General features: G+C 32.8%; 2 protein-coding genes across 5 annotated transcripts in view; both read right to left on the reverse strand.

Annotated features, from left to right (window-relative positions):
* LOC123701514 (ras association domain-containing protein 10) overlaps positions 1-24,554 on the reverse strand; it is a 100,900-nt gene that overhangs the window by 60,450 nt on the left and 15,896 nt on the right. The window lies entirely within an intron of this gene.
* LOC123701548 lies at positions 6,250-7,872 on the reverse strand. The gene has a single exon (XM_045649052.1). The coding sequence runs from the start codon at positions 7,870-7,872 to the stop codon at positions 6,250-6,252; it is 1,623 nt and encodes a 540-aa protein (XP_045505008.1).

Below are 24,554 nucleotides of genomic sequence, written 5' to 3' on the forward strand. Positions count from 1 at the left end.
AAAGACAATAAAATAGCATGAATGATAAAACATCATCACATACATCTACTTGATTCTAATAAGATTCTCTCTCTAGAATAAAATGGCTTAATAAACTAATAAATATAAAAAAAATTCTTCATTGTATTTGGTATTATGAAATAAAAGAAAAAATATTTGTCCGCTCGCGTGCTCTTGTTATATATGGCGACAGCACGAGCTAAATTTGCATTTTAATGAGAAAATGACTCATAGATGGAAGATAATCATATAAAACGTAATAAAAACAATTTATATGGCCAATCTGTTTGTTGGCAGAGGCATATAGGTACTCATGGCACGGAAATTTTGAGTGGAAACTAGCCAAATAGAAGAGAAGAAAGAAGATAATATGTATTTGAATAAAATACAAAAATAGAAACAAAAAATCTTTCTATCTGCTTAATATTCTAATCTCTATCTATACTAATATTATAAAGCTGAGGAGTTTGTTTGTTTGTTTGAATGCGCTAATTTCAGGAACTACTGGTCCGATTTGAAAAATTCTTTCCGTGTTATATAGCCCATTTATCGAGGAATGTATAGGCTATCATCACGCTAAGACCAACAGGAGAGGAGCAATGCGGGTGAAACCGCGGAGCACAGCCAGTATATAATAAATTGCATTAAAGTATTAATGCTATAAAATGTAAAAAATAAGCAAAAAAAACAAATGTCTTTGTTATTTCTGATATTGTAGAGTAATTAACATTAATAATTTCACTGTTGTTTGATAAAAAGAAATGTATAGAATTAACGCAGCTGGTGGTTATTGTAATAAACATGAAAGCTATATTTTCGTTCTATATCTATACGATTCTGGAATCAAATAATCAACAGAATTGGATTACAATTAGGTAATAGTATCCTACAATGTACATAATATATACATTTAAGTCTAGTAGTTACCATAGTGTAGCATAACAATTTTAATAGTTCATTATATATAAGTAGGTGGGTGCACCCACCTATCGTTTATGCAAGTTTATGCACCAACCGAAAATGCAAAAAAGAAAAGGAGGAAGACCTTGCGCAAGATGGAAAGATGACTTAGTTAAAGTAGCCGGTGTGGATCGGTTGGAATTAGCCAAATCTAGAGAAGACTGGACAGCCTTGGAGGAGGCCTTCACCCGCAGAGGGGTTCTAGCAGCTGAACAAACTTAGATACACAGTAGATTGTACTTTTAATCATATTTTGCTTTAAGATACTTTTATTTTTAATTTACATTTATTTTTGTTACTGTTTAGCACTGTCTAGAAATGAAAGGCTTTTTTTATTTTATTTTTTATTTTTTATATAAGTAGGTATATACCTAATGTTCAACTAAGGAAACTTAATATTTATTCAAATAATAAAGGTTTCTATATTTAGGTACATTTAAAAATTTTGCAACAAGTATAGATATAAAATATCCTTGATGCAAACTCAATAGCGTAAATAGATAGAAAAGAGCTTTCGAAAGTAGAATTGAAAATTAACTTTCCACATTAAAAAAATATTTTATTTGCAAATAAAATTCATAACACACAATAAAATAAACAATACAAGATTAGTATTTATTGCGCATTCAACGCAAGATGTATGGTGAATGTCCGCAGGAAGCAGGCGGGAGCGGAAGTGACGTCACTGCGCGCGCGCCGGACCGTAAAGCCCTATACCTGTTTTAGTGTAAGAGCTGGATAATATTTTAAGGCTTGAAATAAACAGTATTAAAGGGTTAACAAAATATAATATAAAATGAGAGAGTTGTGAACTAATAAGTAGAAAATTTTACTATTCACGATATTTTACCGACTGATAGATTTACGTAAATTAGGGCCGATTTTTCAATCCTTGGTTAAAATTTATCCGTCCAATAAAGTATTACACGAACATTTTAAAATGTCACCTGAAAACTGTCAAATACGGATAACTAGAATACAATTTTGAATTGGTAGTTTAGTACGTTGTTCGATGAATAAGTAAAACTTATACCTACCAACGATTGAAAAATCAGCCCTTAAAGATTTAAGAATATATAGTTTTGCTTTAATACGACGCGGACGAGTAGAATTATGTCAACAAAGTTATAAGAACTTAAGTTAAATTCAAATTTCGAATCATGAACTAACTGTATTTGGTTTGATTTTGATTGTTAAAGTATCAGGAAATCGATAAATATGAAGAGACGATTAAATCTTAATAATTATCGCATACCTACCTATCACAAATTTCAAATGATAATGATATGAATAGAAACAAGTTATAAGCTCAAAATACAATTAAAATATTCATAGTGGACTATAGTTGAATATTAGTCGCCAGCTCTAAGCCTACCACCTGTCTACTATATTTTATATTTTTTCCCAGCGTAACGGTTTTGAGGATAGACAGCAGTTGGTTAACCAAGTGTTAATTAAGGTGTAATGGTTTCGATTTATGGATTAAATGTCGGTCAAATATATTGTTAGCCGTTTTACGATACATAAAAATGATAATTTTATTAAAAGATCTGAGATCTGTGTGTGTGATTTTGTTTTTATGTATTTTAACTGTTTTGAGTATAGTCATTTTTATTCGGAAACTGTTTTTCTAATATAAGAACCTAATAATGAATAATTTATTCCTAAAACGTAAACAAAATAAACGGCACGATCAATTTGGATAGAACGCGATAACTAGATATCTAGAGATACTATAGATACTACTTTTACATAATATAAAGAAGCAAAAGAACTTCCAGTAATTTATTAGTACGGGACCTTTAAAATGTCACTTCCATTATTATTCTACAGCAACAATAATATAAACATTAATGAGCAAGTTCCTTTATTAAACCTCAATAAAGGGGTATGTTAGTGCATATCTACTGATACTATAGACATTTTCTACGGTTTTTTTACCATTACTCAATTAGAAATTTCATAACTCTTTTTTACACTATATGTACCTATATAGAAGTTTAAGCAAAATCGTTAAAATAATCTACTAAAATATCATCAGTTATTTCGTCCTTGTATGACAGTTTAGCTCAACCATCAGGCATGATGTCTTATAGCAGTATTATTTCCCACATTGGAAATATTATCCCTACTACAATGTCATCCTTAGACATAGGTTACACGCTCAGTCTGGCGTCAGTTCAGTCCATTAGTCTGCTCAGAATGACGAGAGAATTATCGTCTAACCTGTTGACTGACGGACTGATGGTTCAGAATACCCGTGTTTTTCATCCATCATTCTGGCATCAGTCTAAGCCGGATCAAACTGATGGACTGAACTGACGCCAGACTGAGCGTGTAACCTATGAATTAGACAGTTAAACAGCATGACATGCGCTACGTGGTGTCATGCATGAATGATCGCTTACATTGGTTGCTGTCATGCAATGTACTCACCAACGTACTCACGTTGGACGCGTACTGTTTAAAGTGTATGATTTGATATTCTTATACCTAGGCTCCTGTAGCATGATAATTACCGTTAACACATGTCATGCTTACATTTCATCTAGGGATTTAAACATTGGTATCCTGGCATTTTACCGTCAATCGACCATAGCACAGCGGCATAGTATAATCTCTTTATACCTACTATGACAGCGGCGTTTACCAAAAAACATCGTCCGATGGCAACTCAAGTCTTTTAAAATCAATGGGTCACGCCAGCTGTAACAGCGTAATTGTAGATAACGTTTAAAGATTCGTCTCAAATAACATCGTTAATTTAACGGGTACCGAACGTTCCGCCATTCGTTATAGAACTATAAATTATAGTATAAGTGTTTGATTGGAACACGCAATGCGTACAAGGAATCTTCGGACAATGGTCTGTTACTAAATTTACTGATAAGATGGTAAGATTGACGTATAAAGAACTAATCTAGGTATAGGATAATGCTGTGGTTTCCTCTTTTTGGGTAGAGGATTGGTAGGTATTTGAAACGAGTTAAAACTCAAACATTTATTTAATCAATGAGTTCTTCTAGAAGCACTTTTGAATCGTCATTACATATTTTTGACATATACCACCGATTGGGAAAGCAGTAATTTTCAGAACTAGCTGACCCTCGGCCACGTGATAAACGTAGTTCTTCCCGGACGCGCGCCCTAATCAATCAATCAGCGTATACTATTAAATAGTTATTACTTCCTGAAATAATTAACATTCTACGCAAGATATAGGTACTCTGGGGAGACTTTATAAGGAAACTATTTCACTCTTCAAAAGAAAGATATAAATTTAACTTTGCCTAATCGCTATCGAACTATAATAAAACAAATTGAAATTCTCTACTCATCCGAGATTCGCTAAAAGACACTTTCATTTGTATTCTGTCCCTTATATCCAATAAACCAGTATTTTCCCATGCTTCCTTGATTACCATAAGTCAGCCCATTTCTACTAAATAACGGTAACTAATAAGTGTAATTGGACTTAATTTATTTCACGATAAAGCGCGTCAACTATTGCATCCGTTACATTATCGCAGTACTGTGTAATTATTTAAATTGTACACAGGATTTCCCTTTTAATGCGATGGATTGGTTTAAGATTGATAAAGGGTTAAAACCTTTGTACCTTTTTGGTTACAGACACTACATAAGGCGTGGGTAACGTTAGTGTCGATAGTTGGATAAAATTTGTAAGAATGAAAAAATCTCGTGTTAGTCACAACAGATAAACTTTAAACTTTATGATTTTAATTTTTAATATCAGTAGAAGGATAATTTCAAAAATTTTCTTATGTAAATTACTGTAAAGTATAACTATTATTAACTTAATATTGAAATACCACAGACTACTCCTAACACCTATATAAAGCTTTCATATCTACTAGTGAAATATTCTCACCAAAACCAGTGTGACTTATAACGACTGTCATTGAACTCTACAGTTTCATGTAACAAACAGTACAATTGTTCATATTCACCTTTGTTTCCGTAACATTGACCTCTCGTATTCGCGTGCAAAATATTTTAAATATTTTTATAATTTCACGCAAACCTTACAAAGAGCTTTATCTGATTCTCAACGTCAAAGTAATCTCTTTCGTTGTTAAAAAAATCAGCCAAGTGCGAGTGGGTTCACGACACTCGGTTCCGTACAAATATGCTAAGCATCTGCAATTAGGTCAGCTATCAATTTTATGACCTAATTCGTAAAGTAAAATACCAACTGTTGCTTCAACTAGATTTTTTATTTAATTTTTGTTATTATTTTTTATTTAATAGTAGCAACAGAAATACATCTCTTTTGAAATTTCAAACGTTCACGGTTCATGAGATACAAGCTGGTGACAGACAGACGCGTGTGTACGTGTCATGTGCTTGTAGTAGTGGTTGCGCGGTTTTTTGAAGCTTTGTGTCCACTGTCTGTAATAGTTGTTTACTCATGTGGTAATAGGGTCTCGTTTTACCCTTGGATACGGAACCCTCAAATTTATCCCTACAAAACCGTTAACATATGCTATGCAAACCGTTTTTAACTGCCTCTTTTGGTCAGGTGCGGAATATAGATCGTTGGTGTTTTTATAAACATTAAAAAGAACGTAAAAAGGGAAGCATTAGAGATGCTATAATAAAACATAGCAGGATAAGAGTCTTGACAAAAACTAGGATGTGATACGAATTCCGCGTTTTAATCTCATGTAGGTAAATTTAATAAAAATATTGTTGAGTATGTACCTTTAAGGCAAGAAAAGATTGAATTAAACTGAAGTGAGAGCATAACAACAGTTTTATTATTTTACACGGATACAACCGTCCTTATATTCAAATATGCGAACGTTCACTATGAGGTCCTATCAGAAATCAACCTTTTTATATGATAGGAATGTAAACCTTTCTAAGGTTTCAGTAAAATGTATAACTGTAAATACTAAATACCCACTTTTAAACCTTTTTTTTTTTTTTTTTTTTTTTTTTTTTTTTAAAAAGGCACCCGTCATCACAGGGTGTTCGCGCCACCTCTGGATTATAGTCCAGAGACATTTTTTGCTTTTAATTATTTTTTTGTATGGATAATATTAAAATACAATAAAATACAATAAAAAAAATACAATATAACATACTACTTTAAACAAGATAAAAAAAAATAAAAAATACTGGATTAAATTACAAATAAAATGACTAAAATGTACCATAATTGCTTAAAATGCTATAAAATTAAAATTATTATAAAAATTCGGTAAAAACACGGCACAAAAACACTCAACTTAATCCTATATCACAGTAAAGAGCTAACTAATATCACACACTATTCCTTTGGTTGACTACGACAACAATATTTCTACAATATTGAAGGAACGCATCCCTACACTTGTCCCCCAGGGCAGAAGGCAGATTCTCACCCGTCATCGCCATGCCCAATTTTTGCTCAATAGCATATCTATTGCTTGCAAAAATTGGGCACTCGAGTAACAGGTGAGGAACCGTCTCCTCAACTCCAGGCTGACATAGACACGACGGATTATCCTTCAGCTTGAATCTGTTCAAGTAGAAGGCGAATCCACCGTGACCAGTCAGTACTTGTGTGGTGTGGTGTGTGATGTCTATTTTCCCGACTACCTTGTATGCAGCAGCAGCGCTTGGGAAAAAGAGCTTCGTGACTCCGGCCGTTCCTCCTACATCGTATCTCCTATCCCATTCGCTGATCGTATCCTGTCTCAAAATACGCTTGACGAATGAAACAGGACACAGATCGTAATCCGGTTTCCTCCTCAACCCCAGAGCGGCCTCCTTGGCTAACTCGTCTGCCCGTTCGTTCCCCTTAAGCCCTGCGTGCGCCTTAATCCAAAACAGGGAGACCTCCCGCCTCTGCAATGCAGCGTTTCGGAGGGCCGCCCGTGTTTGCACAGCCAGGGGATGACGGGAACTCAGGGTAACCGCCTGGAGCGCCGATCTGGAGTCGCTGAAGACACCGACCTTTGCCGCTCCGCTCTTGCAGGCTATATCTACTGCTCTTTTGAGCGCTAGGAGCTCAGCCTGATAGACGGTACAATACGGTGGCAACGCAAGCTTAACGGCCTTTGTCTCGGCCTCACCTTTCCATACGGAAAGGGCGGCTCCGACGCGACCCTCAATCTTGCTGCCGTCCGTATAGACCCTGTGGACGTGGCTATCAACCACGTCGGCATAGGTGTCCTCATCTACCAAGCCGAACCCCAGCTCTACCTGCTCTGCCGGATGTGGATCCTCAATCGCGGGTGCCATTCGTTCCACCTCCCTGTCCCTCAACACCGCCGGGTGCGACACACCCCTCCCGATCTCATAAAGCCTCGAAGCTTCGAGTATCCTGAGATCAAGAGGGAGAATCCCAGCCAACAGCATCGCAGAGTTCAGGGAGACAGTCCGATATGCTCTGCAGATCTTCTGGGCAAAACCCCGTTGAACGGTGTTAAGCCTCTTTTGGACCCCCATCTTTTCCGCTGTGGGTGCCCACGCTGCTGATGCATACAAGATAGTCGGTTCTATAACTGCGATATATATAGTCTTAACTACTTGGGGGTTAAGCCCCCAACTTACTCTGGCTGCTCTCGCTAATAGCTTGTAGCGGGCGATTGCCTTCTTGCAAACGTTCCCAACATGGTCGTTGAATGTCAGGCCGCCGTCAATAATAAGACCCAGTATTTTAATATTATCGAAATACTGGATGTCCACACTACCCATTGTAAGTCGTGGCTTGTCATATTTAAGTTTTCGTGTCGAGAGCAGGGCACATGTCTTATGTGGCGCGAATTTCAGCTTATTTCTGATACCCCATTCGTCAATTATTCCTAATATGCGGTTTGCCTTGACCTCTATTTCTAAACCCGTATCTCCATCAAACACTAACACTATGTCGTCGGCAAACGCCTGACAGAACACTTTCATCTCCTCTAACATCCACAGCAGGGGATCCAACAAGAGGTCCCACAGGAGCGGTCCACCTATGGACCCCTGTACGCACCCCTTGTTGGTTTCCCTACTCACTTCCACACCTGCATACCTTACATTCACTCCCCTTTCACTCAGGTAGCTGCTAATCACCCGCCTCAAGTTCACCGGACACCCAACTTCGGCCAACCGCACCTTTATGGCTGGCCACCAGGCGCTGTCGAAAGCTCACTTTTAAACCTTACCGTTCTAACGTTGCATTTATTTTCTCATAATTTTCGCAAAGCAAACAAGAAATAGTATAAATTTTCATTTTATCTCAGCAATATGTTGAAAGCTAATCCAAAATTCATAAGATTATCCTAAGCGGAGACCACACATATGCAATTTATTAAACAATTTATTACAATTGCTTCTTGAATAAATTGAATAAAATCCCACATGTTTATTCATAGTGAATACGTAATTTTTTCCATAATTTAACCAACAGTTAATTATTTACTTTGTAAGTATCATTTTTAATCTCAGGGTTGCAACACTTTTACTGAAATAATTATAAAAATAACAATGATTATTTTGCCGACCCAAATATCGACCAATAGAATTGCACCATTCGACGTCACGTGGTACAACCTACATGGTATTATACTGATAATTTTTTGAAAATTTTCTCTGGTCGTTGACGTCAAACTGACAGGTTTAATTCAATTGTGAAATTATTGGCCGACATTTGGGACGGAAAAATAATCTCCCGAATACCACACGAGCTTCAAAATTATCTGGCATTTCCCTCAAGGTTCCCTGCAAACAAATAAAGTCGTCAAGTTTTTCAGGAAAAATCAATCAGTTTTTAGCCTTGACTAAAAACTTGACTCCTTCATTTGTTTGCAACGAACCTATCGGAAAATACCCGATAATTTTGAAGCTCTTGTGGTATTATAAGGGCCGATTTTTCAATGCCCAGATAAACAGCTAGATAGACTTTATTCTTCAGTTAACAAAATATTCAATTTTTCAATAGACGAATAGGACTTATCTATCGAATAACTACGTTATTTGAGGAATAAATCTATCTGCTGCTCCAACGGTCAGATAGCGTGCTATTCGACGATTAGACGTTTGAGTTGACAACTGACGCGTCAAATTTGGGATATTTTCGTATGTAATAACATAGAGCGTAGAATTTTTACAATAAAGCCTCTTTCTATAAAATAATTATCAATTAAAATCATATTAAAATTGATGTTTTTGATAGTACCTACTGATGATCATGCCATTGAAAATTTGCCGGACGCTGCCTTTATGTCGTTTCCATCGTAAAATATATAAATTTTAACACAAATTTAATCAAAACTCTTTACTCGGAGCAAAACAATAATCAACAATCATAGAACACAAGATAAACTTAAAATGCACTCCTGACGTGAGTCATAATGACGGTTGTTGACATATTGCAAGTTGACTCTATCCCGCTCTAACCTGACTAATTTAATATGTTTGTTTCGCCACTCCAAGAGCAGAGCTGCCAATATGGAAATATTTGGTCAGATAGTTATTCATCAAATAAATCACGATTGAAAAATAGGCGAGCCGTTATGAGTTAGATAAGCAATTGAATAAATCTATTCGAGGGGTAGTTATTAGACTGTTTATCTGGGCATTGAAAAATCGGCCCTTAGTGACAATAATATTTTATTTAGATATGACGTTTAATTCTTCATTTGTCTAACTTATAGTATAGAGGTATAGAAATTGATTCAAAAACGTCTTTAATTAACTCATAAAAAAGCATATTTATAATAAATGTATCTATACAAATTAACATGTATTTCCCTAATAAACTTATCGTTCGGTATTTTTGATATCAACATGTAAGTAATATTAAAATTACCGCCAATACTGCATAATCAAGATGCGGCAACATAGTAGCCTACCGTTATATACCTAGTTTAGAATATCAGCTATCTATACTAATATTATAAAGCTGAAGAGTTTGTTTGTTTGAACGCGCTAATCTCAGGAACTACTGGTCCGATTTTAAAAATTATTTCGGTGTTAGATAGCCCATTTATCGAGGAAAGCTATATCATCACGCTTAGACCAACAGGAGCGGAGCAATGCGGGTGAAACCGCGGGGCTACAGCTAATCCCTACTAATACTATAAATGCAAAAGTAACTTTGTATGTCTGTCTGTCTGTTAAGCTTGATGACATTTGGCACAGACAATCTTAAGAACCTCAGAAAGAACATAGGCTACCTATTTTGGGAAATATGTACCACGGGCAAAGCGGGGGCGGACCGCTAGTATGAAATATACCGCAAATTCTGCATAATCAAGATGTGGCAACATAGTAGCCTACTATTATATAGCTGAGAATATAATAAAATATATATTATACGGTATATTAGAGAGATACAAAACTATCATATTATATGGTTAAATAGAGAAACTTAACATCGTATTAACAAGCACAATAAAAGTCGAATGGAAATACATTTCATAATCATATATCCTCTTATTTATTAAATTACAATATGTATATTTTATATATTGTTACTTCACATGACTTCAGAATAACTGTTTACCTAGGATTAGCATTTACTTTTGTTGCTCTAAGTTTTCTACAAACTTAGATCTTATTTGGTTGATAATCAATTTATCCTTCGGCAATTTTTATTATTGTATTCGGAGTATTTTTTATTAAATAAATAAATATTTCAGGACAATTTTCATACACGGAACGATCTGATCCCATACTAAGGTTTCCCTTGTGTTATGGAAACCAGATGGCTGATGACTATAATTATTGTTTGTGTTTGAATTTGTATATTTTATGTATTTGTTTCTGCGTACAACTTATTGATAATATTAAAATATGTGCTGTTTTAAAGCAATATAATTAATTCCAGGATCGAAATGCATAATTTATTTGACAACATACTATTCAACAAAATATATAAACGAAGTGTCTTACATACGTAAACTTATTAATATAAATACGTTATATATAACCGCAAAGTTACCCATTGTTTAAAAAAGCAAGAACCTTTAGTTTTTCTATCAATAACCTGTCCTTACAAGGTATGAATTAACCTCTAATGATTGATGTAAATGAGTATTCTTCTTACTCATCACAAAAAACTGCCGGTCAGTTGAATTATGAATATTTTATTAAGGCATTTGCCCTAAACATCAATCATGCATAACAATATGCATAGAATTATATGAACAATCATATCGAAGGTAATTATGAACTCGAAAACATTTCTTTAATATTAAATTACGTTAATGATGATATTTCCAACGAAACGCGTTATATAAATAGGTAACTTTATCCCAAACGACAACGACTTAGAACAAACGAAAATCGCATTAAGAATTATTATTATATGTTATTGACTTTATTGTCCATTATAAACGATAAAAATCCCTCAATTTTCTCCCATTTTTTGCCGAAACAAAAAGATAAAAGTTCTAGAACACATAACATAACAAACAAATATTTCCCGCCAAAACCACAGAGTGTAGAGTGCATGTGATATTATTTTAACAGTTATGTCTTCTCGCGACGATGTTAAACATTTAGCGCCCTTAATTATCACATTTCACTCCTTTCGAGGTGAATTCCTTGTGCTGGAGACAAATAATACGCAATTTGTATGTTTTATATTGCAAGGTGGGGCAACAATAAAAAGTAATAATATGTTACTAGCAACTGTATGTACCCAAAGTCATATCCAGGTCTTCGAACCTCAAATGCCGGTGGCATTTGCGAAGGCATTTGCGAAGTCATTTGCGAAGGCATTTGCGAAGGCATTTGCGAAGGCATTTGCGAAGGCATATGCGAAGGCATTTGCGAAGGCATTTGCGAAGGCATTTGCGAAGGCATTTGCGAAGTCATTTGCGAAGGCATTTGCGAAGGCATTTGCGAAGGCATTTGCGAAGGCATTTGCGAAGTCATTTGCGAAGGCATTTGCGAAGGCATTTGCGATGGCATTTGCGAAGGCATTTGCGAAGGTAAAATTTCGCATCTTCTTTGCCTTGAAAACTTTTTTATAACACTTACTTTATTCTGTCTAATATTTTTTTAAACTTTTTTTCTAGTGTGGGCACTAGAAAAAAAAGTGTATTGTAAAAAGTAAAAAGTATATAAGTGAGTTGTAGAACGTGTAACACAACATAAGTGAAATTGGATAATATAGTGGGGTAACTACTACAATCATTTTTCTTACAGTTCATGTAACATAGAAGCCTCAACTATTTTCTTTTTTTTGTGTGTAATTCGTTATTCGAATTATTCTTATTCAAAGCACCTAATTATTCACCTACAACACCACGAAATAGATCCAAAAGTGTGTTATCTTCAGCCGTTTGGTCGCTGGACGTATGACAATTTTTTAGTCAGTCAATTTAGAGGTAAATAATACTAATTTAAAAAGGTCGCATTTTCTATGTCGACTGTCGACTTTCGAGAATCGAGTGTGAATTTTCTTACGGATATTATGCTTAGTGGTTAGGTACCTTCCAGGTCAAAGCCAGGGTGAGGCAAGCGCCCCACCCTGCCCCACCGTGGCTACGCCCATGGACTTGCTTGTGTCATTTGTCTCTAATTAGCTTTGTAATGCAAGTTAATTATTTAAGAATTTATAATACAAAATCAGATGCCTTTCCCTATTTATTACCTAACACGCCAATACGTGCCTTTTTTTTTATAGTGGGGAAATCTTCCAAAGATACCCACGGCCCCCGGGGAAGGAGCCGTGGGTTATGTCGGATTCTTACCGACTAAAACCCCACTGTGTTCCGTCGAGCCGCTTTAATGATGGGGCCGCGGGTATTGATTAGAATTCTTCCGCGACACCAATACGTGCCTGTCAATGTCAATGCTCTGCTAACCATTAATTTTTAACTTTTTTTCATGAAAACTATTCTCCAGGAAAATTATAATTACGCGTAGGCATAACCATCTATGTAAGATTGTAAACAATTCTAACTACTCAAAATCTGCTACATAATTTAATCTTATCTCTTTAACGAATCAGGACAGAAATCAAACTCCAAAACTCCAAAACGACACAGCAAATAAAAGTAAGCGTAAAATAAAATAGTAAAACTCTCGTTAAAACTAGTTTATTATAACCAGTGTTTTGTAACGACAAGCGCTCGCAGTTAAGTGTGCCATATGCGATTATATTACCTTGAATATCTTGAAGTAACAAAAACTTGTATCTTTGACATATACATAAATATATTTAGAACATAATGCATTGACTTATGAAAAGGCCTTTAAGGCAATTCATTGAGTTAAATTTTAACTGGCATTTATTTAATCCGAATCCGCTTTGACAGATTCTATAGAAATATTGAGATTAAATTATTTTTTTATAGAAAGTTAAGGTATTAAAAAGGAATAACAAACCTATGTTTAAGTCAATTATAGTTACGCAACGTACTCTATGTGCTCTATACAACTCTTATCAAAGTCAATTATGTAATTCCAAAGATTTCTTCTATCAAACAAACTTTTAAACTAATAACTACTAAGTACTACATAATATTATTTTATAACAACCTAGTAAAGAATAATGTTAGTTATTTCAGAAACTAAATTAACTCCTAATTTATATCAGAAATAAAAGCAAAGATGAATGAGTTATGATTAATGCTTTACATGAATACAAACAAACGAATTGAATGTCCATTAACAATATGAAGTTGTTATACGAATAAGCGTTTATGTGCCTCCATTAATATAAATTATGAATTTATATCGCAGAAATAAAATATCGAGTTATATAATAGCTTGCAGTAAATTGCTGAATTATGCAGTTCTCACTTCATAAAGTTATGACAATCTCTGTTTATAGACAGATATATTTATTAAAGTCTTTAACAATGTTCAGGGTTTTAAACCTACATACATTTTTAAATATGTTGTAAAAAGTATTGTAGCGATTATGTGTATGTTTCTTTTGGAGTTTTTTTTTAATTTTAATGAATTATGAAATATATATCTATAGAAATGAGTTGTTATAGCGTTACATGTGAATGTTACTATGTCAAAGATACAACTCCCAAACCATTCTTTCGTTCATCGTTCAGAAATTTTACATACCACGTAACACATTATAATTTTGAAGTGAAAAACACGGTTAAACAAACACGTCACGAATCACGATTATCGTACGACATTAACACCGACGATAAACGATAAAAAATAACATGAGCGATCCCACTAAGAAGTAAATGTAAAAAATGTCTTCCACCATTACGTAGCGGTTTCCATTAGTTATGGTGTATAAATCTCAAATAACTACTTGAGTACTTCTAAAAGCATTGCGTGTAATATGATGTCGTCAGTTTTAAGCTGTTGACAAGTGGTGACCACGTGCTTCGGACTTTTCAGGATATTTCCCAAGTAATACTAAATTGTATACCTATGTAAAGAGACACTAAGAAAATATACCTAAATCAAAAAATATATAAGTAGATAGGCATACACCAATAATAATTAATCAAACTACATCAACATATTGCATTAAAAAAATCATTTAAAAAATTATTACGAAATACAAATAACATTAAAACAGTTCCTTATCTAGCTGTGGAATTTTCCATATACCTTATGTAACTATTTTCCTTGGATATTTTCTAAGGAATTTATTCATTACAATAGGTATAGATACTACTTAAGTTATTCTATAATATATAATTCTTACAATGTAGTAATTTCAATCGTAAAAAAACCTTTTTTACTTCGAAAATCTCAAATTGTGGTCACAACAACGCAACATTGTCTTAAGATGGCTATTTTATGTTCATGACGTTGTATTTTTAGTAACACTTTGTTTCTAAATATTTAAAAGCAAGTCATGTGCCACTAAATATACGCAGGTACGTAAATTACAATTCATGCTTGTGATAAGTAAAATAATATAATCTAGTTATCACAGATTTCACGTTTTGTACAAAATATGTGATTCTGAAATACGAAAAATGTATGCTTTTCTATTTTACATATTAACATAATCGAATATATTAATATAACTATTTACGGTGATAATATATTTCAAAATTTCATAACAGTTTGTATAATAAAAATCTATGATAAACAAACCAAATTTCTTCTGCGTTTCACAGGACATTGAATAAATATGTTTTGTTATATTTACATACATAAACAACATTTTAACAAAAAAAACAATAAAAAATTCTTTCAAAAGCTCAAACATTCGTATAAAGTCGCAATTTATACAAGACAACTTTGTTTTCATAGATTTAATTTACGAACAAGTAGCAAAAAGTAGTTTATATTAACTGTTTTGCGAGCAAGAGGCAACTTAGAATAAATAGAACAAAGTTTTTCGTTCATTTTTCAAATATACAAAACTTACGCTGCAACCTGTACAAACCGAGTGGTGACCGATTTAGTTTATTACTCACTCCTTACATTCATCGTTCTTTCTAAATACCAATAAAACTAAATCCATAAAGCACAGCTTATATTAATTTTATATCCCTGCTCGACATTAATGGTGCCGTATTTAATTATACCAATCTTTCATTTCTCCTTTTATTTGATATGTAAATGTTGTAATAAAAATTATATTATCTGTTGTTGGTCATTCAATCATTCGTTCTTTAGAATTGACATAAGCGAGTGATTCTGTGGTTTTATCACCGTATTGTGAATAATATCGTAAATTTTCTTTTTACATAAACAAAATATGTAAATGTTAAGAACTTTATTTGGTAATAAAATTGTAATATGTTTTTATTCATATTCATTAAACAAATATCGAATGCGACCTAAAACACTATTTTGAATAAATAACCTTTTTTTAATTACTTATAAAATATTTTTCCAAAGGGTAACACACTTCAATAAACTGAGTCACTCATTATTTGGTACTCTGATTTATTTCATCAAGTAAAATAACCTTTCACGTTCCTAATTTGCTTAGTACAAGCGCCATATTGTTTCAACTAAATAGATTACAAAACAAGGTAATAAACCTAATTATTAGTAACAAAATGGTATTGTAACAGAACAATATATAACAATCACGTTTGTTTGTTTATGTAAATATGAATCGTGACTAGCAATGATCGACTAACTGCATCGACCTCGAGATTCGATATTATATTCTGCAAATGATGTGTAATGAAGGCTTTTAGGAATTTTGAGATATTCATGTCACCAGTCTGTTCTTTTAACCGACTTCAAAAAAAAGGAGGAGGTTATCAATTCGGCCGGTATGTTTTTTTTATGTATGTACACCGATTACTCCGAGGTTTCTGAACCGATTTACGTGATTCTTTTTTGGTTCGATGCGGGATGGTGTCGAATTAGTCCCATAAAAAAATTATTCGGATAGGCCCAGTAGTTTTTATTTTATGAGCATTTTTGTCTGTATTTGTAAATGTTGCAAGTGCAAATTTGAAGTCGGTTGTTTTTAACGCAGTTATATTTATTATATTATGTGCTAGCCGCTAGGATATAGGTCTCCTAAGGTTGTAGAGCTGGCATAGTGAATTGGCAGATCAAAAAATCAGCTAAGATTTTTGGATATGTCAATTTTTCACGTTGTAGATCCGATAAATTAAATATTGTAATTAAATTAAGCATCCCTTTTCATTTTGTAATTATTGTATAGGTAGTCCTTTTATAAGAAACTTTTAATAGTTCACAGTCGAGATAAGAAAGAATTCAACGCGCATGCGCACATTATACGTTTAAATGATGGAAATATGCAGCATTACAGCGAAACTAAAAGTAAATAATCAAAGGTAGACAACTTTTTGATATTGAGGATCACTTATGTTATAACCTTAATACGAGCCATACATACTTTAAAGTAGGTACCTATATTTAATGCATAAGTAGCAATCCTTAACATAAATCAAGTATGTGAAATTTAAGTACCTACTTTTACTTAATATACTACAACTGCATCTTCTACACAAGGAACACCTAGAAATACGTAAAATAATGACCCATATTATATATTCAAACTTTCGACTTGCAGAACTGAATTTTAGTAGATTTAGCAAGTACTTAATAATTGGCCAGGTATCCATTGGCGAATATTTTCACACGCGTTCCGTACATAACAATGAGGTATGCGCTTGCGCATTGAAGGTTAAGTCTAAGAGATGCTGGAGAATATTACATGATAGACATTTCCTTGGGGATTAAGAATTAAAAATCGATCTTTTATTCACTTAGTTCATTAAAATAGATTCGTAAAAAAGGAATAAAATGTATTATATTATATGGAACATAAATAAAGCTAAATAAAATATTTTAGAAATAATTGTATATAATATTAATATATATTTTATGTCAACCCAATATAATAAAATTTAAAGTTTTTAATTTTATATCCTCTAAATATTCAGAAATAATAAATCAAAAACGGCCATATTTATATAGTCACTAATTAACAGTCATGTGACTTAGCAACAATGACAAACAAATTTAGAAGCACATGCATAATTTCTTACATTTAAAACATGCATGAAATTGTTCGTCATCTCTCAAACTAACATTACACAATATCAGTAGCTCTGACTCACGGGTCAATGAATGACCCACGTTAATTCGAATAAGCTTAAAAGTTTTACAAATGAATACCAAATGTTCTTCAATCGTGACTTACATACTTGAACGAAAATAAAAGCTGGTAGACATTATTTTCATTTTTTTACGATGTGGGGTCAAAGAATTTTAAAGGAAGTTAACGTCACACCTATTTAGATTAGTCGTTAAAATCTATGAATAATTAATTAACGTGAGAGAATTAGGTGACTGGAATATGTTTATGATTTTTTATTACTTAAGTACAAACATTGTAGGTATGTTGTTGATATATTTTTAAGCTATTGCATAGCTTATATCGCGGGCCTTGAGCGCGGGGACCGAATCCAGAAATTCCGTAACGAAAAAACCTCACGCTCCCCACTCCGACGGGCAGAGGTATGGCTTGAAGGCATGGTTTGCAATAGCTTTACCGCGGCAGTCCCCGAGTGCCACACGTCTTTTTTTTTTTACTTATTAAATATTTGATCAAATATACATGTATTAGTAATTAATAATTATTGTTTTCTCACATGTTCCCTAATTAGATGTGGCAAACGATTTCACAATATATATCCAAGTAATCAATTTTATAGTGACCAAACAGGAGGTCTATTTGTCCTCTGCAACCGACTTATTTATTCTCCACTGTCATCTGGAGCATTCAATAATAATTATAAAACACGAATAAATTGAGCGTTTTACTACTAAGCTAACCTTTCTATCAAGTACAACAAAGCCTACTGTAAAAAGCCACGAATTAAGTAGCATTCTTTCTAGAAATATCAAATTAAACGCCTCAACAAAAATCAATCTCAAAACATTTTAAACATCGTAGGTTATGCCACCATTACTTAACTAATTACGCTTGCGGCCCACATACAGCTCTAATCACTCGCATTTCCTTGGAAATACTGCGAAATACCGACAAGCGAGTAAATCATTTCATATTTCTGCCAAATATGTTTAAATAATTGATGTATACGTTGAAGTAGATAAATCATAATTTTTTCAAAATAATTACTTGTTTTATTTGGTGTTTTATTATTGAATAGCGAATTATGTAAGACTAGCTTCCGGCCACGACTTTGTACGTGCATCCCCGTTTTTCCCCGTTCTCGCAAGAATTTCGGGAAATCCTTTCTTAGCGGATGCCTACGTCCTAACATCTACCTGCATGCCAAATTTCAGCCCGATACGTCCAGTGGTTTGGGCTGTGCGTTGATAGATCACTATATCAGTCACCTTTGAGTTTTATATATATATAGATATGGTGTAGTAAATTCTAATTTAGTTGTAAGCTGTTGTCGATAATTAAGCACAACTAATAGCTTTCATTCAGTTAGATTTAAACATAATTCACACAGGTTGTTTGTGATTTTTCTCTCGAATTGTAAACATTTTTCTATATTTTTCGTGTAGGTAGGTATAGATGGAAAAAAGTCTCTATAAGTAAGTAGTAGTCTATAAGTAAGTATATAAGACCTCATATAGGTCACACGTGACGCACACAAGCATAACATCACCTATATCATTTCAAGCACAACACACTCAAAAGTATGTATTATTATGCAAACAATTTCCCTTAATATCCAGCCGTCGATAAAGTTTTTATTGTCGAAATATAATACAAAATACAGCCCTACATAGCGTGGCAGCGTTGAATTAACCACCCCAAGTGAGATTTGGAGGAAGCGATAAATGATAAGAAATTGCCTTTGGCCGACCCACTGACCTCTTGCCAAAGAATAACCTGTTAAAAATGTAGACTATACTTTATACCTTTACCTTGCCTCACTGAGGTTTAACTACAATTTTCAAATATTTTTAAGACTTTTTTTTTAAGAATTTAAAGATCTTTGACGGATTTCAAACGCGATTATTAAAATATTTTCCGGACGTTACAAGTTAATATGTCTTTAATTTATAAATGTTATAATACTCGTGAAAAATAAAAACACTAGAAAAGACTCATTAATTCTTAGAGCATTAAACCAACCGGAGTGGCCATTGGCAGGCGTTCCCCGCTCGCCAAAGGTTTGAGTACGCGTTACATACCTGATAAATAAAACTAGTTGACGCGCGCCCAACGCCATTTTGCTAATGTCAGTGAACGTGAAAAAACCGGAGCGAAATATGCCAAATTGAAGTGAATTTACGTGTAAGAAGTGGTCAGAAACGTGGAATGTAATTAAGGATAATGTTACTTTTCATCTGTAATTACTTTTACATCAAAATATTGTGAAATATTGCAGCAAATTTGCAAAATACTGAAATATATTGTCAATGTAAAAGTGTTGCCACATAATGGTACTACATCCACTTTTGGGTAAATTTTAAAGTACGTAGACTGTTTTAATATTTAATTATAACTTTTATCACCGTTCATATTTGTTATTATAGAGTAATAAAATTTAGCCAAAGAAACCATAAATAACGTTAAGTATAATTTGTATAAACTTTATGAATTATTAATGATAAATACCGTTTGCAAATTCATTTATTGTTTATCTCCAACACATGTTTTTCTTTAATATTTTATAGTATACTAAGTTTAAGTTTGTATTTTATTAATTATAATGCAATTACTTACGTTCGTAACATGTACGTAAAAAGGCATTTTTAATTCGTTATTCTGGTATCACTGCATAAAAATTAGGGATGGGACGGTAAAAGAATAATATCGATATAAATATTATCCTGCCGTGGGCGTCTTATGGCTGATGATGATAAATTTTATCAGTTTGTTTCATTCTCATTTTTTTTTCAGATTTCTAAAAGCTGCTGTGATTCGGGATGTTTGGATTCGATCTCCGAAAGCGAATCATGTTTCATGGACTCCTAAACGGACTAGCACTAACTAGTGTTTCTGCGTTAAAATAAATGTAAATATTTGTAAATAAATGATGTAAATGAACGACGAAGCTGTCTTTTTGTTCACTATTTCTTGTTTTATATGTAAATTGTGACATTCACAAAAAAATGGTATTGGGCTAAACTTTATGGGACGTCCAGTTGAGAGGCGTAAATTTTTTTGGGGTTAGCTGTTGTCCTACGGAACCTAAATCTAAAATTTGCAATTGACGGAAACTTTTAGTTTTTGAGATATGAATTTTTGAAAACTAGAAAATTACTATAGAGGTCTACGACTACATCTTTATTTTTGTTACGCATATTCATTGTTTTGAAAGTGTCAAATCGACGTCACGACGACCTCTCAACTTGTTATTCGTTATGAATACTTAGATGTCACAAATCACAAATATTTAATTTATCATTAAAATTAAAATTCTAAATTCATTGAGCATAAAGTATCGATAAGTATTATAATTATTATCGACTTAAATTATCGACGCGTTATCGCACTATCGATGTTTACATTGACGTTGAATACAGACACGGTGTCTATGTGTGTGTTTGTACCAAGGTTTGTACTTGTATGTGTATAGTCATGCTGGTGTTTGATTATTTTGTCGTGTGCGTGTTGTAGCGACGTAATCTCAAAATGCGTTTGTGTTAACACTATTTAAATGTGTTTACTCGTTCCCCCCGCAGGAAATGACAGACTTTTTGACTATGAAAGAATTGCGCGTGTCGTCTCCGGTTGGTTTAATGCTCTAAGCATTAATTGTATAAAATTTAATACATAAGGACTTCGAAGCTTTCATTTCTTTATTTAAAAGTTTTGAATATAATAAAATGAAAGTGTTTTATTGCTTAATATTCTAATAAAACACAAGGAAACACTAACTATTGGAAATAAAATATATTAATTATTCATTTTACACCCACAAGGATTTGAAATAAGATAAAATATTAGAAATCAATGTATAATTCAATTTGTTAACCAAAGTCGTCTTGTTGCATAAATATTAAACTTAGGAAAGTTTTTGTTCTTGGTATTTTTGTTCCTGCATGTTGAACCGAGTTAACATATTTGCATGAAAATCATACATATTTGAAGTTTTCGAATAGATATAGCAATGTGGTTTAAACACATCGACCGATGGGATATTTTTTAAGTAAACGAATATAATTATATTTTAATGTCGACTTTTACCAAAATAATATAACTTTATTAAATGTCCTTCTGATTGAAGCAATTTCTTCCTATAGGAAAATGTAAACAATTTCTTCAAACGAAATAGACAACATTAATTTTGCGAGACTGTCACCCTTTCATTTATAATTTATGTAATTAATCTAAGTATGATTTATTTACAAGTATCAACTGAGACTTTTAAATGTTCGTTAATAAATCTCTTACACCAACTTGCCTGAATGTTGTATTTTTATCGGCACTATGATTGATGTATTTATGCTAACAAAATGTTGCATTTATTTAGCTATTTTAATGTTTTGACAAGATTTTGTTTTATAGCTCTATTAACATATAAAAAGAATGAATCAAATTATGCCTTTTCACAGTTGCTCTAGGCTATTCATATACGTTTTTTTTATTTTTTTTTATTTATCAATAAAAGAAAAATACATTATAATTGAACATGCCAAAAACCACGAAGATTTGTCCGGCATGCAAAGCAATCCATCCACGACAAAATTCAATGCACAGCGTGCTCGTGTGCTCGCGACAAGTTAGATACAATAATTATGCCACATTATACAGGTTGTTTACAAAATGCAATTTTAATTTAGATTTAACATTATTATTATTTATGGTTTTTTTAAAGACTTAAGAATGTCTTATAAGAATCTTATTAGTATGGTACTTTACGTTTACCTCTTGTTGTTTCTGTAATTGATAAATTTTTGTACATGTTCTATATATTTAAAACATAATAGGACCCTTCGACTGTGATAATTTTATATCAATCAAAATCGTAAGCAGTATTTAATTTTATGACGAAGCATTATCATCATTCACGAATGAGTCTAGAAGCTCATAACTGTATCAATGATTTCCAAAAAGCTAAAACAATAGGTACAACAGAACTAAATACCATCGAATCCACTATTTAAAATTCAAAGCCTCTATATTCGTTCTTTATTCTTTACATTAAAATTCAAGCGTCGTAAACACGGCGATAGCTCGGAGCTAATTCAGATTTTTAAACGAATTTATTGTTGACAGTACTTTCTCGATCACGCCTCAAGCAATGAGAGTCTGTTTTTCATCTCTTTTTCTTATTAAATCGATGATCGTGAACGCGGGGTATATTTTATGAAGATTTTAAGGTATAATCAGCAAAGAGATCAAAGATCAGCGCTCGTTTAATTTTAGTAGAACTTGATGATAATTTAACATGGCCTTAAAGTACTAATAAGAATCATTTTATTACGTGTGCTGGCCTCCGATGCCACAATTGATATTTTTGCTAGCAGTACAAATACTGTCCTAGGCCTCTGTATCAGGTACTAGGATGCATGTAGCGGCACGTAATATGTAACTCCGTTTTTTTTTTATTTTTGTTAACATATTGTTACTAAATTCTATGTACGCTTTGGTATTATTACTGTAAGTACAAAGAATAATTCTGTTTCAATAAATCCATACTTAGTATTATAAATGCGAAAGTAACTCTGTCTGTCTGTTATCAATGTTACGCCTTAACTACTGAACCAATTTGCATGAAATTTGGTATAGAGATATTTTGATACCCGAGAAAGGACATAGGATAGGTTTTATCCTGGAAATCCCACGGGAACGGGAACTATGCGGGTTTTTCTTTGACTGCGCGGGCGAAGCCGCGGGTGGAAAGCTAGTAAATAAATAAATGTGATATCATAATTTTCAATTACGTATATGAAAACTACTAGACCAATATTATTATTAAAAGCAACTTTTCAACTTATAAGTCTATGTAAACTATGAAATTTGTATGAATAGAAACTTATGAACAATTTATTCTATCCATAAATACACGTAGCATGCGCCTGCGCCTACAATGTAAGTACTTACATTAGTTTTTTTTTTTGTGAGTAAATGCAAACATCCTACAATACATTATGATTTATGACTATATACTTCAAGTTATAATCGAAATTTACCTCCAAATATCAATCATAATTCATAGCATCTTTCTTTAAGGAAAAACCTCCAAATCCGTGACCCAAAAATTCCTTACACATTCTAATTGAGTAGGTATCTATAAAACTTAATAGAACTTTCACCTTCAAAACAAAGAGTTACACATAAACCACGCTGAGTCACAACGCCCACTCATTTTACTATAAGGTGTGTTATGTTAACTGGTTTACATCTATTACCAGATAATAGTCAATTAAATGTGCTTTTTGTGATAAAAAACACGCGCGCAATTGTAACAATTGTTTATTAAACAAGACGTAAACAATAGTTTGGATTATTTATATCCACGAATTAAAATGTAAAAGACAGTCACATACACACAGTAATACGAGTTTTGGTTTTGCCTTTTCTTGGATAATCAAGAAGGCTATAGGGTGCATTGCATTCATATAAGTTAAAAGGAAAATTGAAAAATTTAAATCAGTTTTGTAATTTTTCAATTTTTTTTATACCAATATATGTATAGGTACGAATAATACATATTCGTATTCAATGTAACTCCTTTTTTAACCTATACCTCAAAACAATAAAAAAGAGTGTAAATCCATGTTTGTACTTTGAAATCCAACCTTAACATATTGACAAAAAATTACATATTTAAATATATTACCGATTATGACTTTATTTTCGTATCTCTTTGAAAGTTTTGAATTTCCAAATAAACATAAAATTCGGTCAATAAGCATGAAAAAACAGATATTTATTACTAATTTATTTAGCATTTTATTGAAAATAAAGTTTTCATAATAAATAATGTCATTACGAAACACCGTTCAATTTTTATAAAGATGCATTATCACAGCAGATAATATTACATAGCTTCATTTGGATATATTATTATTTATTTTGCCCTTTTTGCGTAACTTTAATTCAATTATATTTTTATTGTTTTACTCTATATACTTTGAAATGTTTACGCCAAGCCAAATATACAAATTATACAAATATAAAAAAAATGTACAACTGTTTTATTTGCTAGCTCTTTCGCTGAACTAGTTATCAGGGACATAATTGTATGTTCTTTATCTCATTTAACGAAAAAGAGGCT

Source organism: Colias croceus, chromosome 21 (genome assembly GCF_905220415.1).
Source record: "Colias croceus chromosome 21, ilColCroc2.1".
Classification (NCBI taxonomy): Eukaryota; Metazoa; Arthropoda; class Insecta; order Lepidoptera; family Pieridae; genus Colias; species Colias croceus.

Excerpts from the sequence above, each read along its gene's own strand:
- LOC123701548 (XM_045649052.1), bottom strand. The coding sequence starts at position 7,872 with ATGAAAGTGTTCTGTCAGGCGTTTGCCGACGACATAGTGTTAGTGTTT.